The sequence below is a fragment of the Lissotriton vulgaris genome, chromosome 3_1 (assembly GCF_964263255.1).
Source record: "Lissotriton vulgaris chromosome 3_1, aLisVul1.2, whole genome shotgun sequence".
Classification (NCBI taxonomy): domain Eukaryota; kingdom Metazoa; phylum Chordata; class Amphibia; order Caudata; family Salamandridae; genus Lissotriton; species Lissotriton vulgaris.
Window position 1 is genome coordinate 326,675,025 of NC_141689.1, and position 26,964 is coordinate 326,701,988.

Below are 26,964 nucleotides of genomic sequence, written 5' to 3' on the forward strand. Positions count from 1 at the left end.
TTCGCTCTCCTGCATGTCATCCCAATGTAATTCATTTTGCACGGGCATGGGATCATGTATACAACGTGAGTCGTGTTGCAGTTGGTATGGTTGTTCAAGGTCCATTTGAAATTCGGTAAGAGCTGTATTTCTTTCGTTGGTCTTGTGAGACCACAAACAGAACAGGAGCCGCATGGGTAATGGCCTGTCACTTTTGGGTTGCCCCACAGAGAAACATTTTCTCTTGGTGTTTTTGGGGCTGGTCTAGTATGAACTAGAAGATGCTAATTAAGTTCCACATGAACCCCGCTGAAGCCGGCTGTTCTAATCCTGTCCTGTTGCCCCACTTACAGTGGAGCTCTGTATGCAGAAGCCTGTGGCCCCCCTTCTATGGGGTGGTGCTGGTTCAGTGGCAGGACGGCCGCTTAATATCACTGCTCAATGGGGAGTGTCTATAAAGTAAACCACACGCAAGCAACAGGCAGCTTTCCCCAAAGTTTTATTAAAGGCATGAACATCCGGTATCACCAGTAAAATGTAAGCATTTGGGCGCAATCCGACGCTTTTCGAGTTGCCTCTTTATCCAAGAAGGTGCAGCCTTCAAGCACTTAAATGACCCTTCCTCTTATGTAGATGCTACATTTACCTGCCGAGATCGGCACTCTGTATGAATGGCGTTGCATTGTGGGAGACAGAGTCATGAATTAATAATCCACAAATGGAAGCGCTTATTGAATGTCTGCTAATTAAGTTCCACATGAACCGCGCTGAAGCTGGCTGTTCTAATCCTGTCCTGTTGCCCCACTTACATTGGAGCTCTGTAGTCAAAACCCTGTGGCCCGCTTCTACAGGGTGGTGCTGGTTCAGCGGCAGGCCGGCCACTAAAAACCACTGCTCAATGGGGAGTGTCCATGAAGTAAACCGCGGCCAAAGAAGCGCCTAAGGAAAGCCCATCTGTGCCCGTCCGTGCCAGGCCGGGCCAGGTCGTGGCTAGGGATGAGGGACATGGGAAGCCTCGCTCCGGAGAAAGTTCGCTACTATCAGCTGCGGTCTTTGAGAGATAGATCTACCGCCCTCTGTCCCAGCTGTACACCATTCGAGAAGGTGTGGATCTTCTGCCCACACTGTAATCCCAGAGGTCGACCGAACTGTAAAACCAACTCCTATTCTTTGGCCTTGATGAACTGCCGCTCCCTCCCGAAGCACGCAGTGGAAATTCGCCTGCTTCTGGAGAAGCGAGACACAGACGTACTCTTCTTGACCGAGACGTGGTTAACTGAAACGTCGTGCCCTCCCACCCAACTTTTTAATCTGCAGGCTGGACCATCAAACAGGCCGAGGGGGAGGGCTTGCTATTATACATAAAGACACATACGTGTACCGAACCTCCGAGAGCCCCCTTTCGGACTGTGAAAGCCCAGGGTTCTCCCTATAATTATTCCCCACTTGCCCCTTCTCGGGCATTCTTGTTTACAGGCCCCCGGGAGCTCTGCACTGTTTTTGCACCAATCTCCTTGACAAGATCTCCCTTTCCATAAGTAGTAAATCTAATTTTACCATTCTTGGGGACCTTAATATTCACCTTGATAACTTTGAGGCCCCTTCATCGCAAGCTCTGCTGGACATTTTAGGGGTAGTCCAATTAAAACAAATCGTGTTGTGCCCTACACATCTTGCAGGGCACTTAATTGACCATCTTTTCACCAATGTGGGAAATATTAACGGTGATCAGACCATTTCTGTTCCTTGGTCTGATCATGCACTGCTCTCCTTTGTCTGGACCCCACCTGATCAGAATCATATGTTAAGTCTATGTAAGAAACTTAACCGGACATGGTCTAAGCTATCCTCGGAGGAGTGGGTGGACGGGCTAAATAGATCTCCCCCAGTCTATCAAGATGACCCTGCTATTGCTAACGCAGCCTTTAACAAGTGGTTAGATACCACTTTATATTCCATCCTGCCCAAGAAAGAAATGTGCCATCAGACTGGCCCGAATAAGAAGCCCTGGTACTCTGGGGAACTAAAGGGTCTAAAACAATGCTGCAAACGGGCCGAAAGGAAATGGAGGAAAGATTTCTCAGCCACAAGCAAAAATGAATATAGACTAGCGCTCAGAACTTACAAAAACCAGTTAAAAACCTCACAAGCTGGGTATTTTCAGGATAGAATTCTGGACGCAGCCAACATACCTAGGGAAATATTCAAAATGTTCCAATCTTTGGTTACCCCCCCTCGTCCCAGTAGTGTAGCCCCTGATCCCCAGAAACGGTTCGACGACCATGCCGCATTTTTTGCTTCCAAGGTGACCAATATTTACTCTGGCTTTCCGCCATGTGTCCAGGCCCCTGATCCTATCAAGGGAATTGACTTGGTCACCTCTGTCGTCGCCCCAAACTCCCTTGGAACCCTTGAATCATTTCCGCTGCTCGATCTTGCCACCACGGAAAGACTTGTTGGTAATCTTAAATCGGGTTCCCCGTTGGATGCTGCCCCACCACGGCCCTCAAACAGGTTTTGGGGACGGTATGTCCTGCTATAATGCAGGTTATAAATTCCTCCCTTGTGACAGGGGTGGTGCCTCCCACCTGGAAGCTAGCTAGAGTCAAAGCACTCCTAAAATAACCTAATCTTGACCCTGAAGACCTTTCCAATTATAGGCCCATTTCATTGCTGCCTGGCCTTAGCAAGATAGCCGAGAAACATGGTAATCAAATTTTGTCCTCTTTTGTAGAGACTAGGGGAGCTCTCCATCCCACCCAGACGGGATTCAGAGCTAAACAAGGGACGGAAACTGCCTTGGTGGCAGTGGTGGAAACGACCAGGAGTATTGTGGATGGCGGAGGCTGCGCTGCGGTGGTCCTGTTGGACCTCAGCGCAGCCTTCGACACTGTAAACCATCCCCTCTTGTTACACCATCTGCGTCAGGTGGGGGTTGCCAGAATGGCCCTAAGATGGCTTCAGTCCTTTTTATCTGAGAGATTTTTCTCGGTTTTTGAGGATGAAGTATCATCGGAACAACTGCCACGGCATCACGGCGTTCCCCAGGGATCCTCTCTCAGCCCTACCATGTTTAACATGTACATGAGACCAGTAGCTGAGGTGGTTCTTCCCTGGGGAATTCAGCTTGTCACCTACGCCGATGATACGCAGTTGGTGGTCTCCCTTGCAAGGGAATGCACCTCAGACCTGGGGATTAACAATCTTACACCCTGTGTAACCAAGGTCTTAGAGTGGATGACTGCCTCTTTCCTCAAATTAAATGGGTCCAAAACTAATATCATGCTTGTGGGACACAAAGCACCCATTAATCTTGATCCTTGGTGGCCAACCTATCTGGGCCCCCCTCCCATCCCCAAGAATCAGATTAAGAGCCTGGGGGTCTGGCTTGATTCCTCCTTGGGATTTCAAGATCAGGTCAAAAAAGTTGCTGCGACCTGCTACGGTCTGCTTCGAGTCCTCAGGAAGGTCTTGACTCTTCTCCCCTTTGAGGCTAGACGCCTGATGGTCCAGTCGTTGATTCTTTCACGGCTGGATTATGCAAACGCTGTCTACCTTGGGGCCCCCCACAGGCTCCATCCAAATATTGCAAGCAGTGCAGAATTGTGCTGCCCGGCTACTCATAAATGTACCCAGACGTAGCTCTGCGAGGGCCACACTCCGGTCTCTCCACTGGCTGCCAGTTCAGGAAAGGATCCTGTTCAAAACCATGTGTATGGCTCATAAGGCCATATCGAATACCGGCCCCACTATTCTTTGCCCTCTATTCCGTCGACAGCTATCTCTCAGACCTTTGAGATTTAATCAGCGTAATCTGTTAGTAGCACCAAGGGTGAAACGGGCTCGCATGGGCGGCCGTCAGCTCTCCCTCCAAGCGGCCAAGTTCTGGAATCTTCTCCCCAACAACATCAGGCTTGAATCTAACCATCTGGCCTTCAGGAAGCTCTTGAAGACATTCCTGTTTCAGTGAGTGCCTGTACCTTGTTCCCAGGTCACACAGCGCTTGGATGCCTTAGGGTAGCCATGCGCTATAGAAGAGTGTATTCATTCATTCATTCATGCAGACAACAGGCAGCTTTACCCAAAGCTTTATTAAAGGTATGAACAGCCGGTATCACCAGTAAAATGTAAGCATTTGGCCGCAGTCTGATGCTTTTTGAGTTGCCTTTTTAGCCAAGGAGATGCAACATTCAAGCGCTTAAATGACCCCGCTTCTTATGTAGATGCTCCAATCGCCTGCCGAGATCGGCACTCTGTATGAATGGCATGGCATTGTGGGAGACAGTCATGAATTAATAATCCACAAATGGAAGCACTTGTTGAATGTCTGCTAATTAAGTTCCACATGAACCCCGCTGAGGCCGGCTGTTCTAATCCTGTTCTGTTGCCCCACTTACAGTGGAGCTCTGTAGTCAATAGCCCGTGGCCCCCCTTCTATGGGGTGGTGGCAACAGGACAGGATTAGAACAGCCGTCTTCAGCGGGGTTCATGTTGAACTTAATTAGCAGACATTCAACAATAGCTTCCATTTGTGGATTGTTAATTCATTACTCTGTCTCCCACAATGCAACGCCATTTATACAGAGTGCCGATCTCGGCAGGTGATTGGAGCATCTACATAAGAGGCGGGGTCATTTAAGAGCTTGAAGGCTGCATCTCCGTGGATAAAGAGGCAACTCAAAACGCATCGGACTGTGGCCAAATGCTTACATTTTACTGGTGATACCGGCGGTTCATACCTTTAACAAATCTTTGGGGAAAGCTGCCTGTTGTCTGCGTGAGGTTTGCTTCAGGAACACTCCCCATTGAGCAGTGATATATATATATGTATATATATATTTTTCTCCCACAGCAGAGCCATGCGGTGCACAGCAATCGCCTCCTAACCCCTGCCTCCAACGACGGGGTTCCACAGCGGGATTGCGAATCCCACAATATACTACAAAGACTCTGAGTTCAGTCATGAAAGAACAGCATGCCATGGAATACAATCGTTGCGAAAGTGGTCTTTTAATTCACCAAGGTTTTGACAATACTCTACGCGTATTGGGGTTGCCCCCTTGCTCACGAGTAAACTGTGTCAGTTTCACATTGATTTAAATAAACGCACCATGTGATCCCAAGTCAAATAGACATAGTGAGCAGACTTAACATTATCGAGATCATTCACTCAAAAATATAAATGAATAATTAAAGATTTTGTCCACAATTTAACAAAACAGATTTAATTGAAATACCGGGCATTGCATATATTCATTATTGCAGTGCTGTGAGGAATGTTACACAAACGTATTAGACAGTCAAAATTCCGTAACTTTATTGTCCGCTTTTTGTTCATGCTCCCTTCTGCATAAGAACCTTGCAAGGCACCGTCTCAGGCTCTTAAAGATATTTGTAACTCAGATACCTTCTTCTCACATACTGCAATTTACATAGAATCTGAAAGAAAAAAACAGACAGTAGTAGAATTATATACTGTCAAAGGAACACATAACCATACTTATTAAAAAACACAAAAACACAGTCCAAATCAATATACAAAAAGGCTTGCTAAGGTTTAATACGGTTCATTTTACAGAGAACAATTAAAAAGAACTAAAGTTACACATTGTGCAGCTAGGTCTTATTAAGGACTAAGTTATAGATTTCCCGACATGAAAATCATTAACTAAATCACTGCTAAGCGGGAGATATCCTAGATGAACAGAAAGTTCTTCATCACAGTTATGCCCTACTGGCATCAATGTCTGATACTGGATAATTATTCTTGATTCAAAGTGTCTCCTCTTTCGTTAACTCCGCTCGTGTCCAACACACAAAAGGTTAATAAATTAACATTTTGATTATGATGTGTCTGAAAATGTCTTGCCACTAGATACTGCCTGTCACCATTTTTTATGGCACAAAGGTGCTCCAATACACGCTTTTTCGCTTTGTGTGTTGTGATTCTAATGTATGTTTTTTTGCACGGTAGCCGGGGGTATAGACAACATGTTAAGTGTTTCTGAATAGTGAAAGTTTTACAATTAGGAGACAACTTACATTCCTTACAATTTTTACTGTTCTTACACACTTTACAATTACGGCAAGTATTGAAGCCTTGTATGCCTAGGGTTCTTGGGATTGGTGATTCCAGGGCTCTGCAAAGGGTATCCTTAAGGGAATTTGCCTTTCTGAAAGTCATTTGTGGTGCCGGTTCCACATGCTCAGCTATGTCTTTATCTGTTTTAAGAACTTCCCAAAATTTGGCATGTCCTTTTCTTACTTTATGGGCCTATATGTTAAAGGTGGTGATGAATCTAATCTTGGGCTCAGGGTCTGAGTTCACTTTCTCTTTTTTATTGAGTAATATCTGTATGGATCGTTTTTTTACCTCTAGACTGGCCTTCTTTATAAGGGACATGCATTTCGCCCGCAACAATTCACAGGGCGGAATACTTTCAATTAAACTGCTAGGGTGACAACTCCTTGCCTGTAATAAACTGTTTCGTGCAGTTTCTTTACGGAACAGAACACTTAAATGTAGCACCCTTAGCAATCAATCTAAGATCCAAAAACTCAATTGTATCTTTAGAGAATTGACTAGTTAGTTTCAGGTTGAAAACATTGTCATTAAGCATATCAACAAATTCATTGGCTACCTTCTCACTTTCATTCAACACACAACAAATGTCTTCAATATATCGTGCCCATATAACTACTTTAGCTTTCGTGATGTCCAACTTTATGACAACTGACTCCTCCCAGTACCCTAGATAGAGACCTGCAAAGCTAGGAGCAAAGGAGGTCCCCATCGTTGTTCCGAGGGTCTGTCTGAAGATCTCGTTGTCAAAAATAAAGAATTTTCGTATAAGGCAACATGTCATCATTTCAATTAACATTTCCGTGTGGAATAAGTAGGTTTGTGATCTATCTCTAAGAAAGTGACAGCAGGCTTTTAGACCAAGATCATGAGGAATAAAAGTATATAAACTTGTCATGTCTAGGCATAACAGATCATAATATTTTTTCTATTCAATGTTGTCTAGCTGTCTTAGAAAATCCCCAGTATCTTTCACATAAGAGGGGAGGTTTTGTACCAGGTGTTGAAGAAAGCAGTCGACGTACCTTGATGTGTGTTCTAGGCAACTCCCCCTGGAGGACACAATAGGTCTCTCAGGGGTGTTCCGGTTGTTTTTATGGATTTTGGGTAAGAAATAAAGTGCAGGCAACTTAGGAAATTTACATGCAAGAAAATCATGTTCACATGTCTCCAAAAACCCCTTGGCTTTGCATTCTGCCAGTTGTACTTGGTAAGTCTTTACAGATTTATCATATTCACATCTGTTACTCAATTCATATTTCTCTCTATCTGAGAGTTGTTTCATACCTTCCTCTATGTACATTTTTTTCGACAACACAACATTCCCTCCTTTGTTAAATTTTTTTATGACTATTGTATGATATTATTTTCTTAAATTCTCAAAAGCAGCTATGTGTGCCTGTGAAACATCTTTCTACCGTACAACTTTTCCTTTGAGAGATCAAGAAACTATTGCATTACCCTTCTCTCAAACACATCTATTGCATCATATATATATATATATATATATACATAATGGCATGTGCATAGGGCGTTGTAAGGTATATTTAGGGTTTAGGGGTGTTATGTTATGTTATACAGATTTTTAGAACATACTATTAGCCAGGAGGGTGTCCTGACACTAAGCAGGTGTGAGTCTAGCCAAAATGGTTGCACAGTAAAATTATTAAACTCGCAAACATTTTCTCTGCTTTCTGAAACTAGGTTTTCAAACCCTTCTTCTCACCCATTACCATTCATCTGTCCCCTGATCCATTCTTCAGTCTTTCCTTCCTCAACCTGTTGGTGGTTCTACTAACGGTAACTCTTTTCAGTACACAGGCTTTTTAGGTCTTGGTATAGCTTTAGCTGTCTGTTGCAAAAGTTCTTGTCATCAATATATTGAATATTAGTGGAAAGGAGTGGGCTTTGGTGAAGACCTCTTCAGCGATCAGTGTTTATACTTTTTCCAAGGTTTGCCATTGGTTGGATGGGTTATTCGTCAGTGCTGTAGCATTTTGAGGATGGTTATGTTGGCTATTTTGTGTGATAAACTAGTTCTTCAAGATGATGTGTTGTTTGAAATTGAGTCCTGGCGTGTCTTTTATGTCTTTATTTCGCTGGCACAATGACATTGAAATAGCTGATCGTTGGCTTTACTTCTTGCTGTTTGAGCCTAACTTGACATAAATAAAGGCGCAGTTTCACTAACCAGCCTGTGAGGTCATTTGAATTACACTGCCATCATGAACATATTTACAGCTTTTTGTTCACAAAGTGAAGATGTGATGGCACGCTAGTTTTTTTCCAAATGCACAAAGTATACTGTTCCTTTATTAAAAACAGCTACCTTGCAATTTTTATTTTGCTGTTCATGCCTTTTAAGTTCAACGCTTTCAACGTCAATCATCTTCTGTCTCGATTTCATAACACTCTTCTTAGAGGGTGCTGCTTAACTCTGCTAATGGATCCCTATTTAACTGTGATTAATTTTTGTAAACAACCAATATTTTCTTCTCCTACATAACTTGTTCTTTATATTTAATGCTGTGAATTGTACGCAACATACATAAATAATTTGCAACATTTTGTATAGTAAACCACTTATCTCTAAGCAGAAAGTCTGCTTTACCTCTTTTGTCTTCATCTTAATAAGGCTATGATCAGCATGTGAGAAGTCTAGCCAAATGATTTAATATTGCAAACTTTTAAATATCAGACAAAAATGGGATGTCCTACTATACCTAACCTATCACACCATACCTAGTGTAACATATCTAACTTACCATACCAACCTGCTTCATCTACCTACTATACCTTTCCTACCATACCTTATTTACCTACATCTTCCTGATATACCTGCCAAACCTACCTACAATACCTACCTACTCTACCTATTTACCATACTTAAGCCTACCAACCTATGATATTTACCTACTTACCATATTTAAGATAACATACTTACCTTACCTACCACAACTAATTTATTACACATTCCACACCTGTTATACTTATCAACCATACCTGCGAAACCTACCATCCATAACTACTTACCTACCATACCTACTTCCTCACTATACCAATAATATATACCCACCATATCAATCTACCTTAGCTACAGTACCTTTTCTTCTACATTTGACCTAAACTACCACATGGTACGTAGGTTATCTACGTACCATGCCTAACTTCCCATACCTATTTACAAACAATGCCTAGCCTATCGTACCTAGCATGCCTAACTTACCACACAAAAATTACCTTCAATTCTGCAGTGTGTATATTTTATGTTTTTGAGTAAAAAGGCTGGTGTAAAATTAGTAAGAATCTCTAATAACGCCCTAAGGTCCTGTAGCCTGCTACAGGAAGGTTAGGATTGCAACTTTTGAAGGCATGACATTTTGAATGCCCTTGCGTCTTTAAAAATACTGTTTGCTGTGCCAATATTTATTTTCCTTGCTCCCTTCTTTCCTCTTCCATTATTTTCAGTGTGCAATTGGTCTATTTACATTTCAGATATCTGTCACTGTATACTTTATGTAGTAGGATCTATTTGGGACCCTACTCTGTGTTTCACTAACATTTCTATTATAATATTTTGTGTTGCAAAGCACCTTTTTGCGCAACTAGATTGCACTACATAAAAATAAGGTACACGTAAAAATTAAAAAGAGTAACCCTAATGTGTTTTCACTCAAGTACATATATGTGTTTGTTTTGGCCATACCTTCTCAGAATCGCTCTAATGTTTAAACTATTAGCTAAATGTTGTGCACCAAATCCACGTATGGCATTTATATGTAAAATATATTTTATCCCAACAGATGACTCAATGTTCGGTCGATTTCAGGAACTACAACACAGGTAACTTATGCCAAGTAAACAAAGCTTAACAATTGCTTCTCCTTATTGCTAATGTGATCCTGTTACAGGTGGCCAAATTCCACGTGCTCTTTCTCCTTTTCCTATTGTACTACGTTTGGCCCCAAGCTTTTACATTTTATGAGAAATTAAATTATTGGAAAGGAGAATGACATGTATTTATTTAGGTAGTACTACGAGCGACATCTAAGGATCTTTATGAAAGATGGTTGGCAGTGGAGCACAAAAGGCAGGGTGAGTTGGTGTGGGGAGTATGGAAGGGGATGTAGAGTAGCAGGCTTTAAGGATCATTCCAATAACGTAAGTAAGTAGGCATGCAGGTTTTCTAAGACATAGTGACAAAGGGGCAGATGTACGACCCTTACATTTAGGGATTCACGAATTGCGTTGCTTTGCGACTTGAAATTTGCGACTCGCAAAATGCAATTTACAACAGTGTCTCAGACACTGTTAGAGATTCCTAATGGGGTTGCAAATTGCCTGCCTCATTAATAATTATGAGGCAAGTGCTATTTGCAAACCTATTAGGAATGGCTAGCACACCAAGAGATGGTGGCTTGCTGGGGTCAGCAGACCACTGTTGGACCCGGGGTCACCGGTCCACCTAGGGTAGCCTGGCACCAAGTGGGAAGGCCTATCTCCAGGACTTCTGTGTTGTGGAGAAGTGTGGCTCAAGTGGTTGGAGCGGCAGACCCTGATGCAGAGATCTGGCCTGGACCAGGGTTCAATTCCCCGCCTCGGCGGGTCTTGGGCTCAAATTTCCCCAGACCTGACAATTCTCGCCTCGGTGCCTATTCCAATCATGGAGTCCCACTCTGTAACTCTAGGCAATAGCTTGCTTAATCTCCACAACGGCCCCTCGCAGTGGGATGCCTGGCTTTCACCCTGGGGATGCCCAGTAATGGGTTATCTCGCAGGGGAATACCAGGACGGGTTCCCTAAGCAAGCGCTGGGACGCTTTCGGGCAGCCATGCGCTCTACAAATCAAATTTCATTTCATTTCATTTCATTCATTTCATTTCATTACTTGCGTCACACTCAACTCAGTAACTCAGCGCACCTCCAACCTAAAAATGACACCACACCGTCTGTAGAAAAGAATGGAAATGCTTTATCTTATGCTTTAGAACCTTTTTAGTTTCTAGCAGTGAATAACTTTACATCTTTAGCACTTCCACATATAATTAATCGTTTCAATAAAAACATGACATTTCATCTGATTATAGAACAGTTCACAGCAGGCCAGATTAGCAATTTCACACAACCTATCTTCTAACGTAACTTCGCAGTTCAGAATTAGGTCAAGCATCAGGTTCTTTAAAAGTTATATCAATTGACAATTGCAGCAGTTCAGTAACCAGAAGGAAAACCATGAAACACTTCACAAATGAGATAGGCAGATAATTTCACCCCTTCAATCTGATGGTTAATGACTTGGGGTTAGGTAGACAAAGGTAGAATATTATGTGGCAGTTAGTTTGTGGCTTAATCTAGTCCATAGCCTTCCTTGCCTGCCAAAATGCTCACCTGCAACTCCTCCTTCCAAGATCACAGTTGTCCCCCTGTTTCTCCTTTATTCTCGCTACTACGCGTTGGTTTCCTAAACACTCAATTTAAACAACCAGGCAGTCAAGTTTCCAAAGCGAATGAATTAGTCCTTCCCCTCCAGGGCCTTACCGAAACTCCAGAGCTCTTGCTGGCTTATCTCTACCTCCAAGAGCCGGCATAATCGTTTCAACCACGCCCCAGCCTCCTGAGCCAGAGGCCAGGAAAGCAGACAACAGGGGCGCTACAGGCCCTTTCCGGTTCCTTACTCCCCCTCCAAACTTCTCAGGCCTTCTCAGTGCTTCTCAGTGCTCTCCCCGGCCTGCTGACAAGAACGGTCTCAAGAAAGTAAGAGCGGATAGTAGTACAGCATTGAGCTCTCCCCGCTCCCTTTCAGGCCAGTTCCGCGCTTCCTCAAACTCGCTGACTGGGGCGGCCAGTTACGCCCATTTGCATCACTTCTGACAGGCGGGCTGGCCCCCTCAGGCACCAGCTTACATGGAAATCCACTGGGCGGCGCACCGAGGCCCGCCTCCTATCTCCAGCGCGGGGTTTTGGAAAGCAGGTCCGGTATGCTCTCTCTCCCGATCCGCAGCTGGAGCGCCTGGGAGCAGACGCGCCACTGAAGCGAATCTGAGGGCTGGCACTGGAGTAAGTCTCTCCTCCCTTCTTTTTACGGTACTGAGGCAGTAGGGGCAAGTCTCTTGCAGCGCACGGAGGGGGCCCTGAGCCTTTAGTAGCTGGCTCTTATGCCGGCCAGCACTTGCCCTCCGCAACGGTGATAACCCTGCAGCGGATTCTTGTCATGGAATTTCTTCCAGTCTGACAGGGGGGGATAACCTCCACCAACTCTCTCTACTGAAATTGGGGCACTTCGTCTGCGCTGTCCCCAGGAGTTCCTCTACCTCCAAGGACAGGGCCGCAGCGGTTCAAGTCCCCTTGGGGTTCCACTCACCACCTTTTCTCCTGGCAAAATGGGGACCCTCGGCACTCTGGCGATCTCGATGTTCAGTCAGGGGCGGAAGAGTTCAGTTACCTCATTTCACTCTGGTCTCAGGTTGAGAGTTTCTGCAGGTCAACGGGCAGGGGTAGCATCAACAAGAAAGGGGGACAGCCCCTGGAGACAATCAACCCCTTCTGTGTGCTAACCTCCTCACTCCACAGCCTATACTCCTGCCTGCCCACTTCTACCCAAAATGGCCGTCCAACATTCCGCCTTATATAGCCTGGGCCCAGAGTGACTAGAGTGGACCAGAAGGTTCTGGAACCCCTCATGTCACCCTCTGGCCCAAGGCAGTGAGGTAATACTGAACAGACCACCATTTTGTGAGAGTGCACTCCTGTTTCGTCCCATTTTGAAAGGAGCACCTGCGCCTCACCATTAATCAGTAATGATGGTGCGCCCAGGTTTTTTTTTAAGCCAACACACAGAACAAAAAAATACAGTGGACACAAAAATGGGAAGGCAAAAAGGGGAAAAATTAAGGAGGGACCACCCAAAGGGCTCAACCACCATGCCTGTGACTGCTTTTTTAATACAGCAGTGTTTTTTGTAAATGTAGCCTGTTTTCAGTTTCATTTTTTAAGAGCAGGCTGTGGTCCCTGGGACCACTGCCTGCTCTTAAAAAATATTTTCGCACCTCCCATTTGAGAGTGGCTTGCCATATACTTGAGGTAGGTGGTTAACTGCAAGTGTTTTACAACCAAAAATGCTGTTGCAAAAAAATGGTACATACCATTTGGGTTTGCTATTAAGAAGGGCCGCCCTTCGTATGCCCATTCCTAATAGCGAGTTGCAAACCCAATTGTGCGAGTTGGTAATTGGTTCCTGAGTTGTAAAATAGTGTTTGTACATGGACCAGACCAATTTTACGGTTGCAAATGGGCCGATTTACTATTTGCGACCCCAAAAAACTGTTGTACATCTGGCCCAAACTATTTAAATTTAGATTTTAAAGTCACTCATGTTCCTGCAATGTGTCCTGGGCGCTCGCTCTTTTCAATGTCTTCGGACTGGCAGTTCTCAGCCTAGCTGAGCATCATAGCACACGGACAATAAGCTGCAGCGCATCAAATGAAATGTTTAAGAAGTACTGAGAAGGCCAACAGAGACAGGTTTGGTCTTTTTCTACTGGTGATTTGTGGGCCTCTTTTGATTTGATTTTAAGTTTTTCTCTCCGTTTTTCCTTTGATACCATGATCGGCCCCAAGCAAATATTTTCCCAGTTGCATGGTGATGAAGGATTGGAGAGAGATGGCAGTTTTGGATGGACATGCTTGTTATTTTTCTACCGTCTCAGAAACCCTTGAGAAGTGGATGAACGACAATAAGCTGGGTAGGGTGCCTTCGTGCATCCAGGGATTGGTTAGGCTCCAGAAGGAATAAAAAGTAAAGAGTTTGTTTTTTAGGTAGTGACTGGAGGCCCCCAAACCTGAGCCATAGCGGGTCCCTCTGCTGTAAGGGTTGAGTAAAAACACACAGAGCCTCCAATCGGTTTAGAACACATTTTCTGCATTAGGCCGTTAGTTGGGTTATTTACCATCTATTAGAAGCAGTCCATAACATTGGCATTCCTTTTGAACCTAAGGGTTAGATGATTCTCCTGTAGCGGGCAGTTGTTTAGGTGGTTTACTAACAGCAAAGGAGAATGAATAAGAGGGTTCATTATTAGATGTTTTTTCAAGCAATTGTGACTTGCATATTATAGGGTTGAAAGAACCTCAAACAGTGTCCATGCGACAAAATGCACCTCATTTTATCATCCCATTGCATGGTAGTTATTCTTGTGCAGTGGAGCTGTGTCTAGAGTCTCCTGACATTTTCTTTTCATGATGATGGCATGTTGCTAAGAAGAGGACTAGACTCAATTGAGTGATTGGTGCCCAGCTTCGTTTTAGGTCTCGCCTAGGCAATACAGTATACACTATAGTGTAAATAAGCTCCGCCTACTCTCCACCTATCTCCGCCCATTATTTTCCTTGGCTGGTATCTTAAATGGTGGCTTCTGATTGGTTGTAGGCTCGTTAGTCCTTCCTTATGATGGAATGTCTTCATTTGTGTCCTTCCAAGGCTATTGGCCCCTTTACTGCACAGACGACTTTTCTCCGATGCCTTCTCACAATCCCATAATATTGCAATGCCAATGCTTGTTTTATTTTTCCCTCCCCACAATGCTTGTTTTATTTGTCTCTTCCCACTGTCATCTGAGATCTCTCTTTAATTATTTATAATTATTACAGCCCAAGCCTCGCTTTAATGATTTATGATTAATAAAGCCCACGCCGCGGACCTTCTTTTAACTATTTATAATTAATAAAGCCCAAGCCAGGATCGAACTCTGCTCTCCAACTCCAACGTCAGCAGCTTTATATGTTACGCCACCTCTCCTTGCTTGAAGATAAGTCCCTTAAAGGGGTTTAGCTTCATTTCCATTGCTCGCTCTGTAACTGCCTCTAAGGCTGGTACAAGGGTTATGACCATAATGCATTTCCCCTGTGCTGTGGCTCTATCTTTTGCTACAGCGGTTTGAATTGCTGTCAGAATTTTTTCAGTTGATGTAAATTTCATTTCTGCTTGTGTATACAAATGTGATTTGTATGCAATTTATACTTTTTCACCTTCGTTAAAAGTTACGTAGGTGAATCCGCATTGACCCGGAATGATTTGGGTCACTAAGTTCCGTAGGTTTACGCTTGTTTGTAAGTGTCTTGTTGCTAACATGTCAGCTTGAAGAGAACGCAGTATATCTGTGTGTTCCTGTGTCCAATGTGTGATTTTAAAATCAGGCTTGATTAATTCGTAGAGCGGGTTAACCCTTTCTGCGTAGTTCAATCAGAATGTATGTTCTTCCAAAATTCAGGTAACCTAGAATTGACTAAGTTTGTCTGCGTTTTTGGCGGTTGGAGCAGCGCACACTTTTCTAAAAAGTTGGCTGCCAGGCTTTTGCCTTCACTTGATAGTTCATATCCTAGGAAAAGGACGTTGAGATGGGCAATTCTTGATGTTTTTTTCAAATTGAATTTATAACCCTCAGAGGCGAAGCCTAGTATAATGGTGTTCACCCTGTTCAAGTAGCTGTCCAGGTCATCATCAGATAGATATCATCGACAGATGGCAATGCCTCTTCATCATATATTTGTAGTAATTCTGTTACCCTTTCTGAGAATAACCTCGGGCTGTTCTTGAAACCTTGTGGGAGTCGACAAAATTTACCTCGTGTCCCCATTATTGAGAAAGCTTTCAAATGACTGCTTTCATGTGCAATGTTTTAACAAAAGAAACCGTTAGAAATATATAATGTGGTTTTATATTTTTTACGCATGTTATTCATTGATGCTGTACTATGTGCATTTTTGCACTGCAATTGTTTAACAACAAGAGTTTAGGTGTCTGTAATCCAAAACTAAATGATATGTATTGTTCGGTTTGGAAACAGGAAACAAAGGATTGTTCATTGATGAGGTGCATGTTTCAATCACCCCTTGGTATTCAAGTTGATCTAAGTCAAGTCAAGTCAAGTCAGATAATTTATATAGCGCGCTACATACCCAGAGGGTCTCAAGGCGCTTGAAGAAGGGTGGGGAATTATTGGTCGAATATCCAAGTTTTAAGTTGCTTTCTGAATGCTGGGTGGTTTAGAGTGAGGCGAAGGTGAGTGGGAAGTGAGTTCCAGGTTTTAGCTGCCAGGTAGGAGAAGGATCTTCCTCCCATGGTGGTTTTGTTGATGCGAGGTACAACAGCAAGGGCTTGGTTGGAGGAGCGTAGCTGGCGGGAGGGGGTGTAGAAGGAAAGTCGTGTGTTGAGGCATTCGGGTCCAAGTTCGTAAAGTGCTTTGTGAGCGTGGGTTAGGAGGCGGAATGTTATCCTCTTATTAACGGGGAGCCAGTGGAGGTTTTTCAGGTGACTAAAAATGTGGTCTTTACGCGGGATGTCTAGTATGAGTCTGGCTGATGCGTTCTGGATGCTTTGGAGTTTTTTCTGAATTTTTGCGGTGGTACCGGCGTAAAGGGTGTTTCCGTAGTCCAGGCGGCTCGTGACCAGTGCATGGGTGACCGTTTTTCTGGTTTCGGTGGGAATCCAGCGAAATGTTTTTTTGAGCATGCGAAGAATGTTGAAGCAAGATGATGAGACGGCGTTGACTTGTCTGTTCATCGAGAGTGAGGAGTCCAGGATGACGCCCAGGTTCCGTGCGTGGTCCGTCGGGAAGGGTGCTTTTCCGAGGGCCTCTGGCCACCAAGAGTCATCCCAGGCGGATGGGGAGGTACCTGTTCTGTTTTGTCTGAGTTCAGTTTCAGACGGCTGTGCTTCATCCACTCGGCTACTTCTTTCATTCCTTCATGTTGGTTGGTTTTGGCGGTGTTCGGGTCTTTGGTGAGTGAGAGGATCAGTTGAGTGTCATCAGCGTAGGAGATGATGTTGAGGTTGTGTTGGCTAGCGATGGTCGCGAGGGGGCTCATGTATACGTTGAAGAGGGTGGGGCTGAGTGAAGATCCTTGTGGCACGCCGCAAATGACTTCAGTGGCCTCTGCTTTGAATGGTGGAAGGCGGACTCTCTGAGTTCCTCCGGTAAGGAACGAGGTGATCCATTCCAGTGCTTTTCCTTGGATTCCGATGTTTCTGAGGCGTTGTAGGAGGGTGCTATGACAGACTGTGTCAAAAGCTGCGGAGAGGTCAAGGAAGATGAGGGCGACTGTGTCTCCATTGTCCAGTAGAGTACGAATGTCATCTGTAGCTGCGATGAGTGCGGTCTCAGTGCTGTGTTTTGCTCGGAATCCGGACTTTGAGGAGTCGAGGGATTTGTTGGTTTCGAGAAAGGCGGCGAGCTGGTTGTTGACAGCTTTCTCGATGACTTTGGCCGGGAAAGGAAGGAGCGAGATGGGGCAGTAGTTTTTGAGTTCGGTGGGGTCAGCTGTGGGTTTTTTCAGAAGGGCGCTGAGTTCGGCGTGTTTCCAGATTTCCAGGAAGGTGGCGGAGTTGAGGGAGCAGTTGATGACGTCTCGGAGGTGTGGTGCAATGATGGAGTCTGCTTTGTAGAAGATGTGGTGAGGGCATGGGTCTGTGGGGGATCCTGAGTGGATGGAGTTCATCAGGCGGATGGTGTCCTCAGTGGAGATTGGGTTCCAGTCATAAAGGATGTTTAAGGGGGGTGAAGGTGCGGCAGAAGGTTGGATGGGTTGGTCTCCAGGTTGGTTGTTGAAGCTGTTGTAGATGTCTACGATTTTGTTGTGGAAGAACGAAGCTAGGGAGTCGCAAAGGGTTTGAGAAGGAGTGATGTCGTTGGAGTTGGCTGAGGGGTTGGTAAATTCTTTGACGATGTTGAATAGTTCCTTGCTGTTGTGGGCGTTGTTGTCTAGTCGGTCTTTGAATGCGGTTTTCTTGGCAGTTCGGATCAGTTGGTGGTGTATGCAGGTGGCGTTTTTGAAGGCGTCCCTGGTGATGGTGTTTGGGTCTTTTTTCCAGGCCTTCTCAAGGGAGCGACAGAGTTTCTTGGATTTCTTAAGATCATCGTTGAACAAGGGAGCGTTTTTGCTGCCTAGTTTGATTTGAAGTTTTTTCAAAGGTGCTAGGTTGTCGGCGCTGTTAGTTAGCCATTGAGTGAGGTTAATGGCTGCTTGGTTGGGGTTCGAAGAGTGGGCAGGGGGGTTTTGAAGAAGCGATGAGGAGATCTGGTCAATGGTGATTTTGTTCCAGTTTCTCCGCAGAGTAGGTTGAGGATGGTTGTGCGTTGTGGTCTTTTTGTAGGAAAAGTGAACGCAGCTGTGGTCCGTCCAATGGAGAACTGTGGTGTGACTGAAGGAGATATGTTTGCTGGAGGTGAAGATGGGGTCGAGTGTGTGACCTGCGTAGTGAGTGGGGGTATTAACAAGTTGTTTGAGTCCGAGGTTGGCGAGATTGTCCAGAAGGGTGGTGGCGTTGCTGTCGTTGCTCTTTTCCAGGTGAAAATTGAGGTCTCCTAATAGAATGTAGTCCTCGGAGGGGAGGGCGTGTGGGGTGATAAAGTCAGTGATGTCTTCACTGAATTGTGCATGGGGTCCAGGTGGCCTGTAGAGGAGGGTGCCTCTGAGTTTGGTCTTGGGGTCGGTGTGGATCTGGAAGTGAAGGTGTTCAGCGCTCGCGAGGTTGATGTCTGAGCTGGTTGAGATGCGGATGGAATTCTTATGGACGATTGCGATGCCTCCTCCTGTTTGTTTGGTGCGGTCCTTACAGATGATCTTGTAGCCGTCCGGGATGGCAATGGTGATGTCTGGGGCTGATGAGGCGTTCATCCATGTTTCTGTTAGGAAGGCGACGTCCGGAGAGATGGTGTCAAGTAGATTCCAAAGGTCGATGGCGTGTCTGTGGACCGAGCGGGTGTTGAGCAGGATGCATTTAAGGTGGTTAGTGTCAGAGCTCTGTTTGGTGTTCGTGGATGAGGAGTTGGTCTTGGTGCCGTCATATTTACAGGAGTTGCAAGTGAAGGGTCCATGGGTGTGTCCAGGAGCGGCTTGGGCGCAGTTGGGGAGTCGGCCGTGGTTTAGGGCTAGGAGGGTGGAGGCGTCGTACGTAATGCGGGTGGGGAGGGTGGTACGGGGGCCAGGGGGTCTGGCACTGGGCACGGTCCAGGCGCGGACGGGCGTAGACGGGCTTACCTTTGGCGCACCTTCGGCACGCATGGGGCGCAACCGCTGCGCGTGAACGCTGCGCGCAAGTGCATCTGACATAAATGGGTGGAGGGGGAGGGGCGAGGGAGGCTCAGCTGGGAGGCGGGGCGTGCTCTAGAGGACGGGCTTGCAGGGAAAACAACAACAACGAAATGGCGGCGGATGGTCAAGCACTATCAACAAAGCACCAGAGATGAGTGCAACGAAGGCACAGTGAAAGTAAATGCGCAGCAGTTATTTGTATGCTGAAAGAATGAGGCAGAATTTAATACTTATCGTCACAGCAGTCACAGTGCAATTATCGCGCTACAAGTTAAAATGCCAGATCCCAAGCGCATCCCACCAAGAGCGTCACAGTGCAATTATCACGTTACAAGTTAAAATGCCAGATCCCAAGCGCAGCACAACGATACCAATACAAGCAGGGAGCCAGGGGAGCGACCGCTCACAGCAGCGATGAGACAGTCACAGCGCTTCCGGGGACGGGAGCGCTGTATGTAATCAGTGGGAGGGAGGCTCAGCTGGGAGGCGGGGCGTGCTCTAGAGGACGGGCTTGCAGGGAAAACAACAACAACGAAATGGCGGCGGATGGTCAAGCACTATCAACAAAGCGCCAGAGATGAGTGCAACGGAGGCACAGTGAAAGTTAATGCGCAGCAGTTATTTGTATGCTGAAAGAATGAGGCAGAATTCAATACTTATCGTCACAGCAGTCACGGTGCAATTATCGCGCTACAAGTTAAAATGCCAGATCCCAAGCGCATCCCACCAAGAGCGTCACAGTGCAATTATCACGTTACAAGTTAAAATGCCAGATCCCAAGCGCAGCACAACAATACCAATACAAGCAGGGAGCCAGGGGAGCGACCGCTCACAGCAGCGATGAGACAGTCACAGCGCTTCCGGGGACGGGAGCGCTGTATGTAATCAGTGGGAGGGAGGCTCAGCTGGGAGGCGGGGCGTGCTCTAGAGGACGGGCTTGCAGGGAAAACAACAACAACGAAATGGCGGCGGATGGTCAAGCACTATCAACAAAGCGCCAGAGATGAGTGCAACGAAGGCACAGTGAAAGTTAATGCGCAGCAGTTATTTATATGCTGAAAGAATGAGGCGGACTTCAATACTTATCGTCACAGCAGTCACAGTGCAATTATCGCGCTACAAGTTAAAATGCCAGATCCCAAGCGCAGCCCACCGAGAGCGTCACAGTGCAATTATCACGTTACAAGTTAAAATGCCAGATCCCAAGCGCAGCACAACGATACCAATACAAGCAGGGAGCCAGGGGAGCGACCGCTCACAGCAGCAATGAGACAGTCACAGCGCTTCCGGGGACGGGAGCGCTGTATGTAATCAGTGGGAGGGAGGCTCAGCTGGGAGGCGGGTTGTGCTCTAGAGGACGGGCTTGCAGGGAAAACAACAACAACGAAATGGCGGCAGATGGTCAAGCACTATCAACAAAGCGCCAGAGATGAGTGCAACGAAGGCACAGTGAAAGTAAATGCGCAGCAGTTATTTGTATGCTGAAAGAATGAGGCAGACTTCAATACTTATCGTCACAGCAGTCACAGTGCAATTATCGCGCTACAAGTTAAAATGCCAGATCCCAAGCGCAGCCCACCGAGAGCGTCACAGTGCAATTATCACGTTACAAGTTAAAATGCCAGATCCCAAGCGCAGCACAACGATACCAATACAAGCAGGGAGCCAGGGGAGCGACCGCTCACAGCAGCGATGATCTAAGATCTCTCTGACCTGTTTTTTAGCTTCTTGCTTAATCGAGTACTGCCTTTGAGCACTTGGTTGATTTTTTAACTGAATCTTATGATGAGGTGATTCCTCATCCCATCCTACATGATTTTTGTATAATGCTGGTGCTTGGGCCACTGCCCATTTCCTGGCATAAGTATATTTTAAATGTACTGGAACATGGTTGGAGTAGGCTGGCATAATGATGTCTTCGCCACGTGGTCACTCCCTGACAAATTCTGGTGGCCAGTCCTGTTCTGCTAGAAGTATATCATAACCTCTGTTCCCAGCAATGCCCGGGCACGCTCCTCTTTCACTCCCAGCACGCAGTGGCTTTGAAGTACGCACACACAGCACACCCATTCCCCGAGAGCCAAGTATTCATGTTGATCGGTGCGCCCTGTCTGCATGACGGGCACTGCGATCAACTGGAATACTTTAACAAAAACAGACAATCTTGCCCCCAGCTACTCTGTATTAAGAAAGGGCATGCTTGCTATTAACAAAAGGCATGCAGCAAGCCTAAAAGCACGACCTGTGCTTTCATAATCACTAATAAATATTAGTAACTAATAGATATTAGTGATTGTGAAACAAGTGCTTTCACAATCACTATTAGATAGTAGTGATTGTGGAAGCAAACGTTCTGCTTCTGGGCTTGCTGCATACCTTTTGTTAATCTAGCGTGGCAGATTGCGTGCCTTTTTGAAAGTTTTCATGTTAATTGCAGCCCGTGTATTAGCATGTCGGGTGCTGCAATTAACAGAAAACCTTTCAAAAAGGCATGCAGTCTGCTGCACCCTTTTACCAAAAGATATGCAGCAAGCCTAAAAGGACGACGTGCGCTGTCACAATCACTTATATATGTTAGTTAGTGTGAAAGCACACGTAGTGCTCCTAGACTTGCTGCATGCCTCAGACCAGTCACAAATATCTGCATTTCTCTTCCGATATGTGTCACATTTTTGTGTTTTGCAGTTTTATATTTCTCCATCTGAAGTGATTTGCTCAGGATCACAGGATGATGAGCCACACTGAGACTCAAACCAGGTTCCCCAGGTCCAAAGTAGGTCGCTCTTAGCCCTTACGCTGCATCCTCTTCGCAATCACTGCTACGATCTGAAGAACAGCCCAAGTGCAACCCCCTAATCCCTCTCCCCCGTTTCCCCTAGCCCGAAATACCCTGGGACTCACCAGAGGCATCCGCTCCATGGGCAGCCTTCATCCAGCGGTCTACTGCCGGGTATAACACTCCAATACCACGTCACCCATCCGGATATACAAAACACATGACATTCGAACATGTACTTACAACACAACACTAAAGTTTGACCCTTTCAGTGACATTTTATTTAGATTGGCGCAAACCGGTTCTGCCAAAGTAAATGAATGCATTTCACGAATGACCCCTTTATGTGTACTGTTGGCCCCTCCATTAAAAAGGTACTACTATAGCAGGAGAGATGTTTCCTACATTAGCACGTAATTCAGTTTATGCACCATAAAAGCCTGTTCTTTATTGATACATAGTGCTCCTTTTGATTATGTCAATAGTACTGTGTGCAGTCAAACATCGTAAATAATTATCACCACTTTTATCCAGTACAGGGCTTACTTAGCATTCTGGGACTAGTAGTATTGTGAAACCTGGACCACAAATCCCAGAATGCAAGGGATACATCTATCAGCACTGCTCGTGACACAAGTAACTGGGAATTGTGGAAGGTATGCTCATGCATCCACCTTCCCAGGTGTGAACTGGGCCTCTCCTCCTCCAGGTTATTACCAACGTTGTTTCTACAACAAGGGGGTTTCTCAGCCCCTCTCCCTGGCTTGCATTTCACTCTTCCAGTCTGACACTGGCCCAGATTGTTCTCAGGGGCAGAACTGGCAGCTTCTTTTCCATGATCAGTGTCTACCCTAATGTTGATCGAGTGTTTTTAGGTGTCGGAGTCTTAGCGATTTGTCCACCTCTCAAATTATTTCATATTTCCAATACTAATTCCCCACTAATCTTGTTTGGGTTCTGGAGTAGCGTGCTACTCACAATCAAGCAGGAATCCCTGTGTCAGAACCCTGTCGCTACACCCCCACGTGCGGTCCGGTTCTAGGCGCAAATAGCCTTAGCTGCAGCGCGCAGAGACCTTACACTGCCGCACACAGAGGAAAAAATTAGAGGGAACATTTATCATAATCCTTTGAAAGATGCTCCCAAAAGAGTGCTTTCACTTTTCTTGGTATGGCTCCCTCCATCCAGAGTGTTATTTCATAGAACCTATGAGGAGAACTAACCCTGGTATCTACGATCTCAACTTGAATGTCTTCATTCAAGTCCACTGTCTCCAGAAGTTCCTTCAGGTTCTGGCGAGCTATTGTTACTTCTGCTGCACTGTCCAACATTGTCTGAGCCCATTCTCCATTCTAGAGTTGTGTTCTCAATATTCTCGGCATGTCTGATCTTCAGACCTGCTACCTTCTTCTTGGAGAAATGAGGTTTTGGTTTATTTTTCGGAACGTGTGGATCGTCTTTGGACTTCACACGTTCTTCTTTTAGATCTGACTGTCCTCTTCTTTCGGATGTCTGTGACAATATCTGAAAGGTACGAGAGGAAAGTGTATCAGTATCTTGATACTTATCAGGTTTTCTCAAATTATCCCTATTCCTGAGGTTATACCTCCTTTCATAGGGCTCCTTTTGAGGAGACCTACCTCGGGATTGAGAACGTTTCTCATTTGGATGTTGTTTGTTATTTTCCCACTTCTTTTTAAGAGGATTGTGTTTAATGGAGTCCTTCTCAGGACCTATAGATAGTTGTGGTTTAACTGTGTAATTCTATTAATTTTTTATATCTTATTTAGTAATTCTACGTCTGACATTGCTTCAATGTCAGGACGAGGTGCATAGCTGGCTAAAATCGCCCATGTTGCTCCTTGTCTACCTAGTGGACAGCGCCTGGTAATCTGATTGTGATGTTTTAGGCCGCCTTTAATCAGAGATCATGCTCTTGGTATGTGAGTGGAATTTCATTATCCACGAAAGGAATATATTCCTCCGGTGGATCATCTTCTTTGCAGAAGTGAAGCATTTTAGTTACTTGATGTGATTCAGGGACTACTATCCATGAGTAGAATACCTCTGTCTGGTGAGATTCATGTGCCTCTTTCACAAAAACTGCTCTACCACCTCTTGGTGTTAGGCCATGTTATAGAGTGAGGGCTCCCCTTAAATTTGGAGCGATGTTTATCGCATTTTGATTGTTTTCATTAAAACCTGTATAATCAAAAGCTGCTGGGACATGGTTGTGTACAGCTCCACCGGTTTTGGTGTTAGTCTCATTATTAGACATTTGTTTAATGAAAGTTGCAGAGCACGTTTCAAGGGAACAAAGATAAGGTGCAAAATGTTTTGGAACACTGTATCCTTCAACGTTGAACAAACCAAACAGGTAATACATAGGATTTTTGTCCTACTCAGCTATGTCGGATATTATCCCTACCCACTCCAGATGTCTTACGGAGTTTTATGAAAATGGGTCTCTGAGAAAAGCACAACTCAGTTACTTCAGTATCTAGCATTAAATTAGCGCCTTATCAAACCGTTGGGTGCCATGTCTCATTATTAGACATTTGTTTAATGAAAGCTGCAGAGCAAATTTCAAGGGAACAAAGATAAGGTGCAGAATTTTTTGGAACACTGTATCCTTCAAAGTTGAACAAACCAAACAGCTAATACATAGGATTTTTGTCCTACTCAGCTATGTCGGATATTATCCCTACCCACTCCAGATGTCTTACAGAGTTTTATGAAAATGGGTCTCTGAGAAAAGCACAACTCAGTTACTTCAGTATCTAGCATTAAATTAGTGCCTTACCAAACCGTTGGGTGCCATGTCTCATTATTAGACATTTGTTTAATGAAAGTTGCAGAGCAAGATTCAAGGGAACAAAGATAAGGTGCAAAATGTTTTGGAACACTGTATCCTTCAACGTTGAACAAACCAAACAGGTAATACATAGGATTTTTGTCCTACTCAGCTATGTCGGATATTATCCCTACCCACTCCAGATGTCTTACAGAGTTTTATGAGTATCGGTCTCTGAGAAAAGCACAACTCAGTTACTTCAGTATCTACCGTTAAATTAGTGCCTTACCAAACCGTTGGGTGCCATGTAGTGTAGTTACTACATCTCTGATAGGCTCTGTGCATTGGAATAATATACACTATAGTTGTGGCATTGGACTTAGGTCAGTATGCCTCTATCGGATACATTAAACGTAATAACTTGTGTGTGCCAGCTAACTCAGAGGTCACTAGAAACTTCTTGAATAAACAAGAAGGGATTCGTTTCTGACAACCGCATACACATGACAACTTTGTTTCCCTTTTAGAATCAGAACAGTCTCAGAATCGTGGAAAATAAAGATAATAGTTTCACTCAGTCAATCGTGCACGCTTAGTTTCTACAGAGTTTGCACAGAAATAGGTAGAGAGGCGTTTCAATAAAAAGGGTTTATTTAACAGTCTTATTTCTCGTGCAAGAGATATTAACTGCTACAATCGTAAGACAGAATGCGAAGTATAATACGTACAGCATTACTAGTAAGATAAAATAATACTGCAATTGCATGGTTTGTAGCTATGACATATATTCATAAAAATACATACATAAATAACACAGGCTAAATGTGAATACTCATCTGGTGCTTCTATCTAGTTCTACCCCAGTGTACCTAACCTAAGTGTAGTACGTGGTGAGAAGTAGGTGCTGTTTTTCTATAGTCTAGTTTAGCAATAGTTTGGATTGGTGTTGCCAAGATTTACCAAAAGTCCCTCTAGGTTCTAGTCTACTCCATATCTTAGAATGAGAGAGGTTGGAATCCCTTTCCGGGTCTCGATCTCTAACATCAAGGGGAGTCAGAAACACTGGAGCTGGATTCTCAGCGAGGAGGATGACAGCGTTTGGTCAGTGCTTCAGTTGGGGACTCGACTTCCTTACGAACTTGCCGTGGCGAGCCATGCAAGTATGCAGCCTTGACTTGCGATGGCAAGTGAGGGTATATTTATACCTTGAAGGTGTTTAGGAATGCCAGTATTGAAGTAAAAGTCGAGCAGAGGAACGTCATGAATGAACCCCTAAGGAATAGATGTTCATGCATAATAAATGATTTCTTGGAGAAATCAATAATCCAAGCAAGGGGAAGTCCTAAAGGCTTAAGAGTCTGGTTAGCTAAGGACTCGTTGTGACGTGAATGGACAGGTGGCCATGCCTTGGTTAGCATGGATAATGCCTAAATAAGAGTACGATTTCCATGCATAAATAAGGGTGAGGAGAATTGTGCCTATATAAGGGCATACATCGGGAAACCTATATATGGTATCTAAATCAACACACAACAACACCTTAGCACACACAAAGAACGGTACTGTGCGCCTGTTTTATTTTAAGAAATTCTACTATGGAAAGCATTAACTCTAATTCCATGATTAACCACATACTCTGCAGACAGCACAACTTTGAACCATGGAGCAGTGGTTGCTGCTTTTGTGTTTCTGTTCTGCAATGTCAGGAGTGCATAATCTAACTCACTGAATTACCAGGTTAGTTCATTCAACACCACAATTTCTTAAAATACAAAGGTACAGCTCAGTTCTGAGTCTGCATGCAGGAAAAGAAGGGTTTCATAATACTTCCTTGTAGTCTTCTTACTAGTTTTCCCGCCATCACAGCTCGGCCACAATCCCAAATGGCTTTTGTGGACCTGCGGATGTGTTCTGTTGCAGAAATATAAATCGTAACAGGGATAGCAGTTAGGTATGTATAGGAACATTTATGGGTTTTTACAGAGAAAAAGACAGAAGTGCATCCCCTTTTCATTATTTAAAGATACATAATTCCTTAAAAAACGGATTTTGACCTCTTCCTTTCGTGAAGGTGAGGTAGTCCTAAAAGTACCACAATCAGCGTTGTGGTAATTTTACTTTACTTAGATGTTCTGCTCTACCCCTTTTCTCATCTGTTTATGGAGAGATACTGGATGTAGAGAAGCTTTGTAGTTTCAGTTTATACAGTGGACCCCATTTCAAGTGCCACAGATATCTGCCCAT

At 44.8% G+C, this 26,964-nt stretch overlaps 1 protein-coding gene across 1 annotated transcript in view; it reads left to right on the forward strand.

The window, feature by feature from the left end:
• The window catches only part of SPEF2 (sperm flagellar and cilia associated 2), a 1,087,451-nt gene that overhangs the window by 396,404 nt on the left and 664,083 nt on the right, over positions 1–26,964 (forward strand). Inside the window, exon 15 of the mRNA XM_086960525.1 lies at positions 9,865–9,904. Coding sequence (XP_086816651.1) covers positions 9,865–9,904 — 40 coding nt within the window. The remainder of the gene's footprint in view (positions 1–9,864; positions 9,905–26,964) is intronic.